The sequence below is a fragment of the Emydura macquarii genome, unplaced genomic scaffold, assembly GCF_026122565.2.
Source record: "Emydura macquarii macquarii isolate MOO-44397 ecotype Brisbane River unplaced genomic scaffold, CSIRO-AGI_Emac_v2 contig_499, whole genome shotgun sequence".
Taxonomy (NCBI): Eukaryota; Metazoa; Chordata; order Testudines; family Chelidae; genus Emydura; species Emydura macquarii.
Genome location: NW_027130636.1, coordinates 4,046,361 through 4,061,553, shown reverse-complemented (window position 1 = coordinate 4,061,553; position 15,193 = coordinate 4,046,361). Strand labels below are relative to the sequence as shown.

At 47.8% G+C, this 15,193-nt stretch overlaps 1 protein-coding gene across 4 annotated transcripts in view; it reads left to right on the top strand.

Moving 5' to 3' along the window:
- The window catches only part of VPS8 (VPS8 subunit of CORVET complex), a 223,567-nt gene that overhangs the window by 79,463 nt on the left and 128,911 nt on the right, over window positions 1-15,193 (top strand). For all 4 annotated transcript variants that reach the window (XM_067538775.1, XM_067538776.1, XM_067538774.1 and 1 more), the window contains 3 exons: window positions 404-493; window positions 10,256-10,302; window positions 13,115-13,337. In XM_067538775.1, the coding sequence (XP_067394876.1) occupies window positions 404-493; window positions 10,256-10,302; window positions 13,115-13,337 (360 nt within the window). The remainder of the gene's footprint in view (window positions 1-403; window positions 494-10,255; window positions 10,303-13,114; window positions 13,338-15,193) is intronic.

The following is a 15,193-nucleotide window of genomic DNA, read 5'->3' as shown; positions in this document are numbered from 1 at the left end:
TGACCCAAAGGCCACACCATGCCAAATTTCAAGTCCCTGCTTCAAAGCACGGGGGCACTAGAGCTGTTCAAAGAACATTTTAGAATTTTTCAACATGGCAAAACGTATCTTTCCCTAACCTCATTATTGGAAATTGCTGAACCATTTTGGATGAAACCTTGCTGCCACACGCCCCCCCCCCCCCCCCCCCCCCCCCCCCCCCCCCCCCCCCCAAAAAAAAAAAAAAATCAGACCAAGGCCCATACCTGGAATGCAAAATTTCAGGTGGAACGGTTAGTTTGATAAAGTTTTATAAGCAAGTGAAAACAAGTTCTTGTAATGGGAAATGTTGGGCAACATTAATAAAGTACTGGCCCTGCTTATAGTAGTATGTGAGATTTCCCACTATTATCTTTTCATCCAGATGGTTGAAATACTCTTCCATTATGCTGAGCGAACTTTGAAGAAATGTCCTGACCAGGGAAAAATCCAAGTTATGGAGCAACACTTTCAGGTACAACACCTCAGGTGCTCTTTTGGACAACACTTTGCAGTTTAGAATAAAATTGTAGCTTTTCTCTGAAAGTCATTGACTTTTTTATATAGTAGTTTTTTAATGTTGATGTTTAAACATTCATGAAGTGTGTGATTTCTTTGAGAAATTAGGTATGAGCTACTACTAGGTATTCTTAATACAGGTATGACTGTTCTTAATACAAATATGACATTGTTTTCAATGTCTTCTAATCTACATTGGTAACAATTGACAGAATCCCCTGTGTGCTCTATTAGAGTGTATGTAGTGGTCCTGTACCGCCCCACCATAATAGTCTTGAGAGCACTGTATTCCTGTTTGTCGAATTGAGTTTGGAATACTCCAGAGCTGCAATGCTGTGGTGTTAAACTGCTCTACCAGGAAGCAGTGTGCTCTTGGGACATAATGACCAGAAAAAGACTCAACTTTCTAATTCTCTGGAGAGCAAGGTGATCCATTCTGCATTTGTAGCACTGTTGTTGTTGCCTTTGGGATGCTTTATTCAAATCTGCATTGTTTATCTGTTCTTTAAAAGTTGAGCCTTTCTGAATAATGGCATAACTACACGTTAATTCCACCCTGGCTAGACAGGGTGAAGATTAAGTATGTCAAGATGAGCAGTGTCCAGAGATGAATTTGTGGAATTCTGGGTACCCATGGCAGAGACTTGAAGATTTCACAATGGAATGTGATCCCTTTGGGGAAAAGTGAAAGCTATGCTGAACAAGGTGCAGGATAGTGAGGCCACTTTGGGCTCTGCCACCAGACTTGGTTTTCTCAGGCATTCCAGAGAAGGCTGTCCAGGCTAACAGGTGCATATTTAGGGGGTCCTAGGACTCTTAGTAGGGGGATAGCCTCACCCACTGAATCAGGAGAAAAGTAGATAGAGCAGTTTCTCCCAGCACTGATGGGTGGCACTGAAGTCACATTTCCCAACCAGCCACAAACAATGCTGCTTCTTCGAGTGATTGCTCATGTCCATTCCACTATAGGTGAGTGCACACCACTGTGCACAGTTCCCGGAACTTTTTTCCCCTTAGCAGACCCTGTAGGGCCCACTCTGGTGCCCCCTGGAGTCCCGCGCACATGCCGCGGTATTTGAGGCACTGCCGCCCCATGCCCCCCTCAGTTCCTTCTTTCCGCCCGTGACGGTTGCTGGAACTAGCCTTGCTCTCTGCAAGTACTATTCCCCTTGTTTGAACTGTTGTTGTTCTAAGTAGTTTAGTTAGTTTTAAGTAGTTGTTAAGTTATTGTTAAGTGTAGTTAGATAAGTAAGTCCCTGTGGGGACTTAGAGCGGCTGGGCTATGCTCCCGTCACCGGGATTTAAGCCGTGTGCCTCCTGCAGGAAGGCTTTCCTGCTCAGCAACCCCCATGATCGGTGCCTTAAGTGCTTGGGGGAAGAGCACAGAAAAGACAAGTGTAAGATCTGCAGGGCTTTTAAAGCACAGACTCAGAAGGACCGACAGATCTGGTTAAAAACTCTGCTCATGGAGGCAGCGCTCCGCCCGGCTTCCGAGCTGTCCCGCTCCACCTCAGCACCGAGCATCACCTCGGTGCAGAGTGCACTGCTGGCACCGGCCTCCACTTGGCACCGAGCAACATCCCTGGTGCCGAAAAAGAAGAAACAGCGCATGGAGCGCGGACACTCCCCTGCACTGTCGGTACGGGCAGGGTCGAGTGCGGAGATGCACCGAGCTCTGCCCGTTGAGTCATCTCTGGTGCCTGCATCTCCAAGCAGGGAGCCTCCTCCGATTCCTGGAAGTGGGAGAATCCCCTCCTGACACCGTCAACACCGGAGGCTTTTCAGGTGGCAAGAGTCTTGTTGGCCTTGCCTACGCCACCTCCACGCTCCCCACCCCCCTCTGCCAAGGGAGAAGGGGCTGGTGTCCAGGGGCAAGCCCGCGTTGGGTCTAGCCGAAAGCCGGTGGAGATTCCCGACATGGGGAGGAAGGTCTCCCGCCAGACGGCCACAGGGGGTAGAGCGAGGATGCTTCCCCAGCAGTCACTCCAGGTTGGTGCCGGTGAGCTGGCCTGCTTTGAATCAGGATGAGGAGTCTCCCTCTTGGCGCCGACATCAGTCCCCAGCACCAGAGGTGAAGAGGTGGCACCGATCGAGGTCTGCCAGGTGGTGCTTCGACAGCTCCTGTTCCAGATCCCTGGCACCGAGGAGTTTGCCTGCACCGAGGCGGCACAGAACCCGGTTGCCATCGGAGGACCTGGCACCGCGCAGTCCCTGTCATGGAACCTGGTCGCCAGACTCGGCACCATGGAATTCGGAGCAGAGCCGGTCTCGGTCACCAAAGGGCAAGCGGCAGCACAAGTCATCGGTACTGAGAGCTCTTCGGAGCGCACCCGCGTCCGTTGGCACCGCTTGCGGCGACGGAGGCAGTCCTCGTCGTCAGAGGCATCGAGAGAACAGTCCCTGGCATGGAAAGGTGCCCGGGACCGAGGATGTGCACGGCACCTCCGGTCCAGTGGCTCGGGGTCCCATGGGGGGACAGTCATTGAGACAACTGACGTCCCCACAAGGCGTCACAGCAGGTGACAGTTAGTTATCCCCAGGTTGGCCTAAGGGACAATGGCTGCAACAATGGCATTATTGGGCCCCGTGGGGCATCCAGATGGGACCGGGGCCCCAATCCATCCTGTCATCGGGGGTTCAGTCTGTGCCTTTGGCACAGGAGAAGGCCCATAGACACCACTCCTCGGACGAGGAGTCGGACCCCATGGAGGGACCCTTTACGTGCGCATCCCTTCGTCAGGTGGGGGAGCACCTGCAGAATGCGCCTCGGCAGTCCTCTTCCTCCTCACCAGACAGGGCAATCTCCTGGGACCACATGGCGCCCCTGGAGGATTTTAGAGTGCTTCAGGAGCTGCTCAAGAGGGTAGCCTCTAACCTGAGGTGAAAGGAGTTAGAGGAGGCTGATGATACCCTCTTCAGTGTGCTGGTGGCAGCTGCCCCAGCGAGAGTGGCCTTACCAATTCATGATAGGGTCCTCAAAATTGTAAAGGCCCTGTGGCAAACCCCTTCCTTGGTTGCCTCTATGTCAGGCGTGGCTGAGAAAAAGTATCATGTCCCGACCAAAGGGTTCGAGTATCTGTTCACTCACCCGGCCCCGGGAACCCTGGTGGTAGATGCGGCCAACCAGCGGGACAGGCAAGGTCAGCCAGGTTCCACTCCCAAAAACAAAGACAACAAAAAGCTGGATTTGTTTGGGGGAGAGGTTTATTTCACGGCAGCCCTGCAGTTCAGGATTGCCAACCATCAGGCCCTCCTGGGTAGATATAATTTTAACTTGTGGGGCTCTCTCTGGCAGTTCGTTGAGGCCCTGCCCCAGACCAGGCCGCAGACTTTACCACCATCCTGGACGAAGGAATCACGTTGGCTAGGGCAGCGCTTCAGACGTCCAGTGATGCTGCTGACTTGGTGGGTAGGGCCATAGTCTCCGCATTTTCCATGAGAAGGTGCTCGTGGCTGCAATTCTTGGACCTATCCCAGGAGGTGCAGCAATCGATCCAGGACCAATGCGAAGCTGCACGGTGTGAAGGATTCCAGGGCCACGCTTCGTTCCCTGGGCCTGTACATGTCCCAGGCTTCCAGGCGCAACAGCAACCAAGGCCTCTGCCTAGGCCCTTTCAACCCTACAGAAATAGGGGTTTTAGAAGATGAAATCAGCCCCCCAGCTTGTCCTCTAGCCCCCAGCAGGGGCCCCCCAGGGGGTCGGGCAATCCGAGGAGGCAGTTTTGATGGTACCTGAGGATGGTGCCTCTACTGCTCTCCTGGATCCGCCCCGCCTCTTCCTAAACAGGTTAAGGCCCTTCTATCCCGAATGGGCAAAGATCATGTTGGACCGTTTGAGTCCTTAGGATAGTCTCTGTGGGCTGTGCCATACAGTTTACTTCTACCCTCCTCTCCCCCAACTATCCCCTTCACCGTCCCCCTTCAGGGACCCCTCTCACAAGCAACTTCCCTTGCAGAAGGCGGACACCCTCCTCAACATAGGAGCGGTGGTTATGGTCCCTCAAGGCAGAAGGGGGAAGAGGTTCTATTTGAGGTACTTCCTCATCCCCAAGGCAAAGGGGGGTCTGAGACCCATATTAGACCTGCATCGTCTAAACAAATATGTCAAACGACTTAGGTTTCGCATGGTTTCCCTAGCTCCCATAATCCCTTCCCTGGATCCAGGAGACTGGTATGCCCCCTCGCATACTTTCAAGGACGCATACTTTCATGTGTCCATCCTCCCCAGCTACAGGCGCTTCCTCCATTTCACAGTGGCTGGCTCCCACTACCAATTTACACCCCAACCCTTTGGCCTATCTTCGGCTCCAAGGGTGTTCACTAAATGCATGGCAGTAGTGGCAGCCCAACTGAGACAAAAGGGTGTGCAAATCTTTCCTTACCTGGACGATTGTCTGATCAGGGGCAGGTGTAGGTCCCAAGTGCAGGAGAACATGACCCTCACTTGCTCCACGTGCAGCAGGCTGAGACTGCTCGTAAACGAGCAGAAGTCCACATTAACCCCAGTGCAACGTATAGAATTCATTGGGGCCACCCTGGACGCCTCCAAGGCCAGAGCCTTCCTGCCTCAGCCATGTTTCGAGGCGATGGTCTCTATCATCTCCCAGCTTCATCGATGCTCCACGACAACAGTTAAGCACTGTCTACAGCTGTTAGGCCACGTGGCAGCGTGCATGTACGTAATGAGACTAGCTCGCCTGAGGCTCAGACCGCTTCAGGCGTGGTTGGCCTCAGTATATGTGCCGAGCAGACACCCACTGGATTGGGTGGTCACAGTTCCCCTGCCAGTCCTAGCCTCCCTAGACTGATGGAGATCCCCCAGGGCAGTGATGAAGGGCGTTCCATTCAGGGAATTGGTCCTGTCGGTCACCCTAATCTCAGATGCCTCGGATGTGGGATGGAAAGCCCACATCAGCGCCAACCTAAGCACTCAGGGGCTCTGGTCAGGGGAGGAGAAGCACCTGCACATCAACATGAGGGAGCTGAGGGCCATTTGCCTAGCATGCAGGGTGTTCCTCCGATTCCTGACAGGCAGAGTGGTGCAGGTGCTGACGGACAATACCCCAGCTATGTTTTATATAAACAGGCAGGGGGACCTCGGTTCTCTACGAGGAAGTTACCTATCTGTGGAACTTGGTCGTGCGGCACGATTTCCACTTGACTGCCTCTCATCTCCCGGGAGTGAGGAACGACAAAGTGGATCGCCTCAGCAGATGGTTTCTACCCTGCCATGACTGGTTGTTGCACCCGAAGGTAGTGACTACGAACTTCCAGAAGTGGGGTGTTCCTCAACTGGACCTATTCACGTCAGCCTGGAACGCGAAGTGCCCGAGGTTCTGCTCACTCCGGGGTTGTGAGATTGGGTCGATCTCCGATGTGTTCCTCATCGACTGGGTGGGGAGCCTCATGTACGCATTTCCACCCATTCCGCTCCCGCTCAAGGTCTTGCTGAAAATAAAGAGGGACGGACAGAGCAGATGTTAATACTCATCGCTCCAGCCTGGCCAAGACAGCACTGGTTCAGCATGCTGCTGGACCTTTTGATCACCCTGCCCATGGAGCTCCTGAGGCGGCATGACTTTCTCTCTCAGGACCGTGGTCGCCTGTTGCACCCAGACCTGGACTCCCTGCACCTCACGGCCTGGAGTCTCTGTTGCTGCCGGAGAGAGGGAGAGCCTGCTCGGTGCAGGTCCAAGAAGTCCTGCTGGGCAGCAGGTAACCTTCTACACAGGTCATGTATCGGGCTAAGTGGAGACAGTTTACCTCTTGGGTGGTGTCCCGGGGCATTCCGCCCAGCCTCTCGCCTGTACAGGCGATCCTGGAGTACCTGTTCCAGGTAAAGCTCCAGTATCTGGCGCTGGCCTCGTTGAAGGTTCACCTGTTGGCCGTTTCAGCCTTCCATCAGCTGCTAGAAGGGAGATCTCTGTTCTCCCATCTCATGTCGATCAGATTCCTCAAGGGGGTGGAGAGGCTTAAGCATAAGGTGCAGTTAAGGCCGCATCTAGCCTTCCTGCCCTAGGTGGTTTCCCAATTTCATTGTAACCAAGATATTTTTCTCCCCGTGTTTTTTCCCAAACTGCACGGTTCGAAGGAGGAGAGGAGATGGCATTCTCTGGATGAGAGACGAGCCCTGGCCTTCTACATCAAGCATACAAAGCTGTTCTGGAAATTGACGCAGCTCTTTGTGGCAGTGGCTGACCGGATGAAAGGCTCACCTGTCTTCACCCAGCGCATCTCCTCATAGATCACATCATGCATCAAGTTCTGCTAGAAGCAGGCGAGGGTACTGCTTCCGGGAACCATCACAGCACACACAACCAGAGCTCAAGCCTCATCTACAGACTTCCTGGAGAGAGTGCTCCTGCAGGACATCTGCAAAGCCGCCACCTGATCGTCGGTGCATACCTTCATGTCCCACTACACCATCGTCTAGCAGGTGAGAGAGGATGCGGGATTTGGCAGAGCGGTGCTGAGGGCAGCTCACCGGTAACTCCTACCCACCTCCAAAAGTATTGCTTGTTAGTCACCTATAGTGGAATGGACATGAGCAATCATTTGAAGAAGAAAACAAGGTTACTTACCAGTAACTGACGTCCTTTGAGATGTGTTGCTCATGTCCTTTCCACAACCCACCCCCCGTCCCCGCTGCCGGAGTTGGCAGAAAGAAGGAACTGAGGGAGCATAGGGCCGGCAGTGCGTTATATACCGCGGCATGTGCGTGGGACTCTAGGGGACATCAGAGCGGGCCCTACAGGGTCTGCTAAGGGGAAAAAAGTTTTGGGAACTGTGCACAGCGGTGTATACTCACCTGTAGTGGAGTGGACATGAGCAACACATCTCGAAGAACATCAGTTACTGGTAAGTAACCTGGTTTTCTGATTCCCCTCACTGGTTATGAAGAAGCTACAACAAAATATACACAGCCACCTTTACTGCATTTCAGTCTCTGGCTCCCAATCAGCCACTAGGTTCAGTAAAGACAGTAGTTATTTAAAACTCTAAATCTTTACCAAAAAGGTTCTCCTGAACCCAACAGGTCAGTCACATTACCCGATCAATATAAGTTTGTATCTTACCCAAAATACCATGCTGCCTGCCAATCTTTTAGTAACTATAACTAAAGGTTTATTATAAAAGGAAATAAATAAACTATAAGAGAAATGTTACGTGATTAAAGCAATCAGATACATACAAATGATCTGAAAGTCCATATAGTTCAGATTTTCATTAGAACTGTGGAGTTTGCAGGCTTGTATAGTCCCTCTCGTGTACATCCAGTACCTGGATGGATCTCAGTCCTTTCTTTCACAGCCTCAGTTGTAGATCAGTTGATCCAGAGGTAGGTGAATACTGAAGACTAAGACACAATATGGATATGATGCAGCTGCCTTTTATGTCCCTTTGCCCTTGCCATGCTGTTTGTGGAAATTTACAGAAATAAGATGGAGTCCAGGGTTATTTGAGTAAGTCCTAGTGACTCATCATGTGTAGCCCTAATTTCTCCCCCTGGGCCCATTGTACCTGTGAGTTTCCTTAATGGGCCATTAAGCAGGATATTGCTGCTGCCATCCTGTCTGGGGTGTTGCCCAGAAACACAGCAGAAATTGAAATACATACATTAAGCATATCCATAGCTTTCAATACAAATATGACACATACATAAATAATATCATACTTAGCAAATTATAACCTTTTTAACGATACCTGGTATGGCCTGTATCTTATGAATTATTGTAATTTTGACATATGGATGTTAAATAATATAAATTCCCTAATCCAGCCAATGTCACACCTTTTATCTCCAATCACCTGTAATCCCCTCAAATGCTTGGGTTCTCAGTACTGTTAAATGGGGTGCCAAACTAATCTGAAACATATCTCAAAACTTTCCTCAAGAATTAACTCTTGTCTACCTCTGTCAGAAACACTTTCTGAAAATCCATTGCCAAGTGAATCCAAATCAAACTCACTGGCTGTCATCTTACTCTTTGTCCAGCAGAGCCCAGATCTGTTGCTTTTTGCGTCAGATACAAAACCCATCTGTTTTTATGGGCCTTTGCTGGCAGGTGATGGAGGAACATATTCATTTTTACCATTTGATTTTGGGCAGTCTGTCTGTGTTTGATTCGTTCCAGAGAGGTAGCTGTGTTAGTCTGGTTTTAGCAAAACCACGAGAGTTCTGTGGCACCTTAAAGGGTAACAAATTTATTTGGGCATAAGCTTTCGTGGGCAGAAACTCACTTTGGCAGATGCATGAAGTGGAAACTTCATTACATCTGTATATATACCTACCACACTGAAGTTTCCACTTTATGCATACAATGAAGTGGGTTTCTGCGCACGAAAGCTTATGCCCAAATATATTTGTTAGTCTTTAAGGTGCCACAGAACTCTCATGGTTTTATCTGTGTTTAGTTGGAATTGGTCAGTCAGCTTTGTTTTTGTTGAAGATTTATTGCACTTTTTCCCAGAAATGAACATGCTGGGCTCATTTTTAAGAAAAAAAAATCATATCACATTAATCAATAAAACCAACTCAAGTACATCTGTACTTACTAATCTTAGTTCCCAAGTGGTCAATTTAATATTTAGCTTCATAGAATTGTAGGGGTTAGACAGAAAAGAAAATCCATGTATCAAAATTCACTTACCTAAAGTGATTCTTTAATGCTGATAAAACAAGTGTATGGACCTCCTGTTCTATGTCTGATTACATACACAGTTAGATTACATTGATTTGCACGGAATCACATATGTAATCCAAATGGTATTATGTAGTTCAGTGATATGTACTGAAAAGATATGAACTGTATTCACTGTGCAGAGTGAATGTGCTTCCTACTTACTAACCTTGAAATTAGATAGAACATTTTTGATCTCTTGCTCTAACCTGTAGTTTTTCAGGCCTTGTAGTTTGAAAGCATTAGTTTTCTCACCGGTTTACTGCAGTACTGAGATCACAAAGATAAAACTGGTGCATTGCTGCTCCATTCTGCTACACCCCATTCTGCCATCAAACACTCTTCTTAGACTTCCCAGATGACGTCTCCTGCAACATCCGGTGGGGAGAGACTAGTTTGGGGGATTGTGTTGTCAGCTATAGTGGAAGAGGGGAGAAAATTGCTTTGGATTCCCATCTGCACCACCTGACCATGGAACAAAGAATAGAACCCCCCTAAAACATTTCCCAATAGCATAGAGTACAGGGAGGACTGTTACTTCATAACAGAGTGAGGGAGGTTGTTTCCCCTCCTCCCCCCAATCTGATCAATTATGGAAGACTTTTAAAAGATCTTGAAACCTGCAAATTGAGATACTTGTGTTGCTGTCACGTTTTGTCCTCATCCTCCTGCTTTACAGTTGTTACATCTTTGTCACATTTTGTCTGTGTTGTGTCTGCAGCATCCAGCATAACAGGGCCCAGATCTGAGTTGAAGTCTCTAGGGGTGGTTTTACTAAAATAAATAAATTCTATTACTGCTGGAATTTGGAAAGATCTGAGACTTAGGTAGAGCTGTGAAGGAGTTATGGCTGTGGTATAATTTTATTTTTTTGTCCAGGAAAATCATGGTAATTGGGCAACTGCCTAAATGTGTGAGCTCCTTGTTATTTGACTATGATCAATACAGTGCAGAACCAATGCTATATTGATAAATATATGCCATTTAACAGTACCTTTGATTGAGTTACTCATACTTTCTTCATCATCTTTCTACAGTCTATGGTGCCTGTCATAGTTGATTACTGCCTTTTGCTTCAGCGAACGTAAGTGAGAGTTTGCATGCTTGTCTGTCAGATTCATGGGACCCTAGGAATTGCAATCAAGATCAGTCCAGTGGCCCATCAAATCCTGTGTGCTCTGCTCCCGGTGACCCGAACAAGCATTAAAACCTGATAGCTGCCAATTATGAAATAACATGTCAAAAGGGGATGTTTCTTTTAAACCCTCCTCCCAATCTCCAAGCCAGTTATGCAATAAAACAATGAGTGTTTATCACTTCTAATTTTTCTAACCCTGTGTAATGTAACTGACATTTCTGTATCCATGTAAATGTCCAAGATTTCTTTGAATTCCATCAGTACTTCTATTTAATCTGACTGTCCAATCTTTATAGATTTTATGATGGAACTGTCACCACAGTATCTCAGCACCTCTATTCTATATATTTTTTCTTGGTAGTGCTACTGTGAAATTGACATAATAGGTTTTCCTTTTAATGCATTTTCTACATTCCCTCATCCAGTAATTTCTCATCCTTAGAAAAAATGACCCCCAGGCTATGAATATTTATCCCACTTCAAAAGTAATGTTTTTGGTTCATTCACGTTTAAATCCTTTCAGTAAAATTTATTAAACCACCATGTCAGTTTAAGAGCAAGAAAATGTCACATCAGAAAAATGAAAAGCTGACACTGCTTTAATTTTTTTGTATTATTTTTTTTTCCGTTTCCACTTAATCACTTTACTTTAAAAAACATCTGCTTACTTGGTTCTGTCTGGTTTAAGTGCACAATGCTTTCCCACAATACTTCTCCTTGCCTTCTCTAGTAAACCATTTTCTGTAAACCTGCTTAGAAACTAAGTGCCCCTCTTACAACTCCAAGGATTAGATGAGATAGAATTGAAAAAGATTTTCTGGGTCTACTAGTCCTTGTCCCTATTATACTGCAGGATATTTCCAATATGTTAAATGCTTATTAAGGCTTGTCTACAAATTAGTTACACCACTTAACTATACCAGTCTAGTTAAAGTGATACAACTCCGTAGTGTGGACACATTACATTGATATAAAGGTGCTTATATTGATCTAGTTTATTCTGTAGGGAAGGGGAATATGATTAAAGTACCTTTATATTGGTACAGCTGCATCCACCCCAGGAGTTGTGCTGATATAGCTATTTTGGTTAATAATCACACTGCTACCCAAAATAGTTATACATGTACAGAAACTGTGTGTGGATGTAGTGCCTCTCTGACTTCATTTGGAGGCGCTTTGCTGTCTAACATTTGTTCTTTGAAGAAACTGCTTCACCAGTGTTGTGGAAAAGAATCACACAGCTACATTTTAGAGTTGGATCGGGTGCAGCTTTAATTGTGACACACACACAATCAAATAACCATAGCTTATGGGGAATACTATAGCTATGGGAAAAACCCAAGTGGCTATAGGGAAGTCAAGCAGCATGTTTGGATGCTGGGCAAATGTACTTCATCTGGCTACCCGATACAAAAGACTTATATAGGGGTTGCTTAGGTTCATTTACATATTGATTGTATAGTGGAATTTGATTAACAGTTCAGGAAAAACAATTATATGTACAATGGGGTACACCAGATGTTTTCACAGGAAAGACCAAAGAGCCATTTGATTATACAGTGTGTTTCAGGTACCCTGGCTATCACCTGAAGATGAGTGGTTACACAATACATGTTAAAATGGAGTAAGTTCCTATGGGGCCAGGAAGACAGGGGGGCATGTACTGATACTTATCAGAACAGGAGATGTCTGTTCAGACTTCAAAAGGCCTAAGGCTCACAACAGACAATTTGCATTTAGAATGTGATAGAGACATCCTGTGGGATTTTAGCATCTTTATCTTAGTTTCAGTTGGGGCATTACTGTTAATGGTTCAACCTGGGGCTTCTATTTCAGTTTCAGGCTACAACTTCAGGCCAGGCATTCTATGATCAATTTTAGGCCAGGCATTCTATTAATCAATTCTATGATTAATTCTTTGACTCCACACCAGTTTGCAGTGGTAGATGTAGCCTCCATATTCAGTGAGTGCACTATACTAAATTCTAGTGTAATCGCAATATGAAACAAAAAATAAATAGTGCATGTTATAATGAGAGCGCTAGAGCAGGGGAGTGGTCCAGTGAAGGCCCAGGGCCCGCCCTCCATACTGGCCATCTCAGGGCCTTGCCTGTTACTCACGGCAAGAGAGACCCTGCCCAGGGTGTGCTGAGGGAGTCAGATTTGCTCAGCATCTGGATTCTGCTGCTCAGCAGAGGGAGGCCTTGCAATGACCCCAATGTCTTGCCCCTCTGGCTCTGCTGCCTAGAGACTGGGGCACGTGGAGGCAGCAAGCTCCACACCCTCATGCTGCCCATACACATGCACTCTCTGGCAGACTTTGCTCTTTGGGCCTCCCTAGCAGCACGTGACTCTGATGACATTGCCCAATGACATGGCTGGGAGAAGCACTGCCATGATGCAGGTGCTGGGTTGTGGAGCTGCACATGGTTTCTCGTGCAAGGGAGTGAATGTGGCTCCCTGCCTGCCCCCGCAGAGTATTTCTGCACCCTTGGTTTCATGATTTCTGTGGGTGAACCATGAACCGCTGCTGTAGCTGCCTCGACTAGTTTTCCTCCTAGGCTACAATAGGACTGACTGACACCTTTGTAAAGGGGTGAAACTGTGTCTACATGGGTGCTAAGTAGGGTTTTCAATTGTTCAGCTGAGAAATGCAGAACACTAGTCACCTGGTTTATATAGAAAGCAGGTAGTGAAAACATTTAATAGATTTTAATTGATCTTCTTAACAAGTAATTGTCACTTTCTTTCCTCTTAGTGATCTTCTGTTCAGCCAGCTGTATGACAAATTGAGTGAGAATTCAGTGGCAAAGGCTGTTTTTCTGGAGTGCCTGGAGCCATACATTTTAAGTGATAAGTTGATGGGAATGACAGCTCAAGTGATGAAAGATTTGCTGCTTCACTACCAGGATAAGAACCTAATGGAGAACATGGAGGCCTGCATTGTCCATATGGATATCACCAGCCTAGACATACAGCAGGTGAGTTGCCATGTTAACATAGCCTACAGGAGGTCAGGCTAGATGGTCCCAATGGTTTGAAAGATTGCCTATGTCATTCCACGTCAGGTGTGTGTGCACCCTGTGCTCCAGAGTCAGACTTTTCCCTCAGCCGTATCTGTTGGGGCAGCATATGCGCACTCTGCTGCCTCATGCTTGTGCACAGTGGTATAAAGGACAGATCTGACCCTGGCATTCCTCACTTCATTCTTACCTCCTGTGATGGGTAGTTGGAGTGTGTTAGCTTGTTTCTGCTCTCCCTTTAGGGATTTTTTTTCTCCCTGGTATATAGCTATGGGTTCTCAGTGTATAGTTAATTAGTGCTTTAGGGGAAGTTTCATTTGTCATTTTGTTTTAATTTTCGTAGCCTATCAGTTCCTACTTGTTCTGGATGCTGATGTCAAGTACCAGAGCATGCCTCAGTCTCTGAGCTTTCAGCCTTGTATCGTCAGCAAGGCATCTATGCTAGTGAGTGATCCTCATTCCAGGTGCCTTAGTGCCTTGGTGAGGGTCACATCCAGGACCATTGTCAAATCTGCAGAGACTTCAGGTCCCAGAACAAAATGGGCAAGGAGGTAAGACTACATCACATTCTCATGGAAGCCGTCCTGTGTCCACCTTCCCAACATTCCTGCTCCGTGTGGTCAAAATGTCAGGATCCCAACAAAGGCAGTCAGGGCCAAGGGTCAGAGCGGGGACAACCTGAATCTGAGAGTAGCAGAAGTATTCATAGCTGGGTTCTAGGCCAGTGTCGATACCACGGGTCAGAGTCTGAATCAGATTTCATGTGTTGAGTCAGGAGGTGAAGTCCAAATCAAGCTGAGGTCAAGCCATGAATTCATGAGCAACTGTGGCAGCTACAGGAGAGTGGTGCTGTTGCCTGTATACTTCCTGGAATGCCTGTGGGGGTTTATATAGGGCAGGGAGCCAATCAGGAGCCATCAGGCTGCTGTCTGTCAAGCCCTTGAGCCGGAACTTACTATGATCTATGTCCACAGTGGGTCACTGGAGGTGTGGTGCAATCTGGTTACAGCTGCCACTGGGTGGCAGCCTGGAGATGCCAGCTGTCTGGTGGCTCTGCAAGCCTGGATTCTAGACCCCTGTGGCCTTACATGGAGTACTACTTCCTCTGTTAGAAGTGTGCCTCCAGACCCTGCACTGATCCCCTTCCCTAGCACTGAGGCAGAAACACAGACAGCATGCCTTGAAGAGCCGTGCTCCTCCAAAATATTGAGGTCCCTCCTACCATCTACCAGCAAACAAGCTGGAGGGCAGGGTAGAGTGTTCTCTGGAAAGATTCATTTCGGGTACCAACTTCATCTTGCCCAGGGTTGTTGACTCTGGCAATGATGTCTGTGCCATTGAGGTGGACCCACACTACAGTGCCGTCCCCTTTGCAGCAGGGAAATTTCTCAGTACCAGCAATGCCAGAAGCCTGTGCCGTGGCATAGGGCCTACTTTGTCTCTTGGTTCTGGATCTGCAGCAGGACAAATCAACCAGAACGAATTGATCCCTTAGCCTGGGTCTTTGGACTTGCCTCCAAGACAGGTCCAACACTCAACATTGTGATCGACTTCAGACCGTCCAGTGCTTCCTGGCACAGTGCAGTCCAGAGGCAAACCCAACATGCTGTCCCTGGTACTGACATCTTTGGAGACATAACACTGGACCTTAGCACCACATGGTACAGCACATCTGTGGTCAGGTGACTCAGGATCTTTCCTTGGAAACTGAAGTAGGCGCCTGTGCCCCTTGCTCCTCACTCACCTTCCTCATGATGATTCTGCTTATGGTGCCTGGCAAATGTCCTAAGGCGGTTCAGGGATCTGGATCTTTG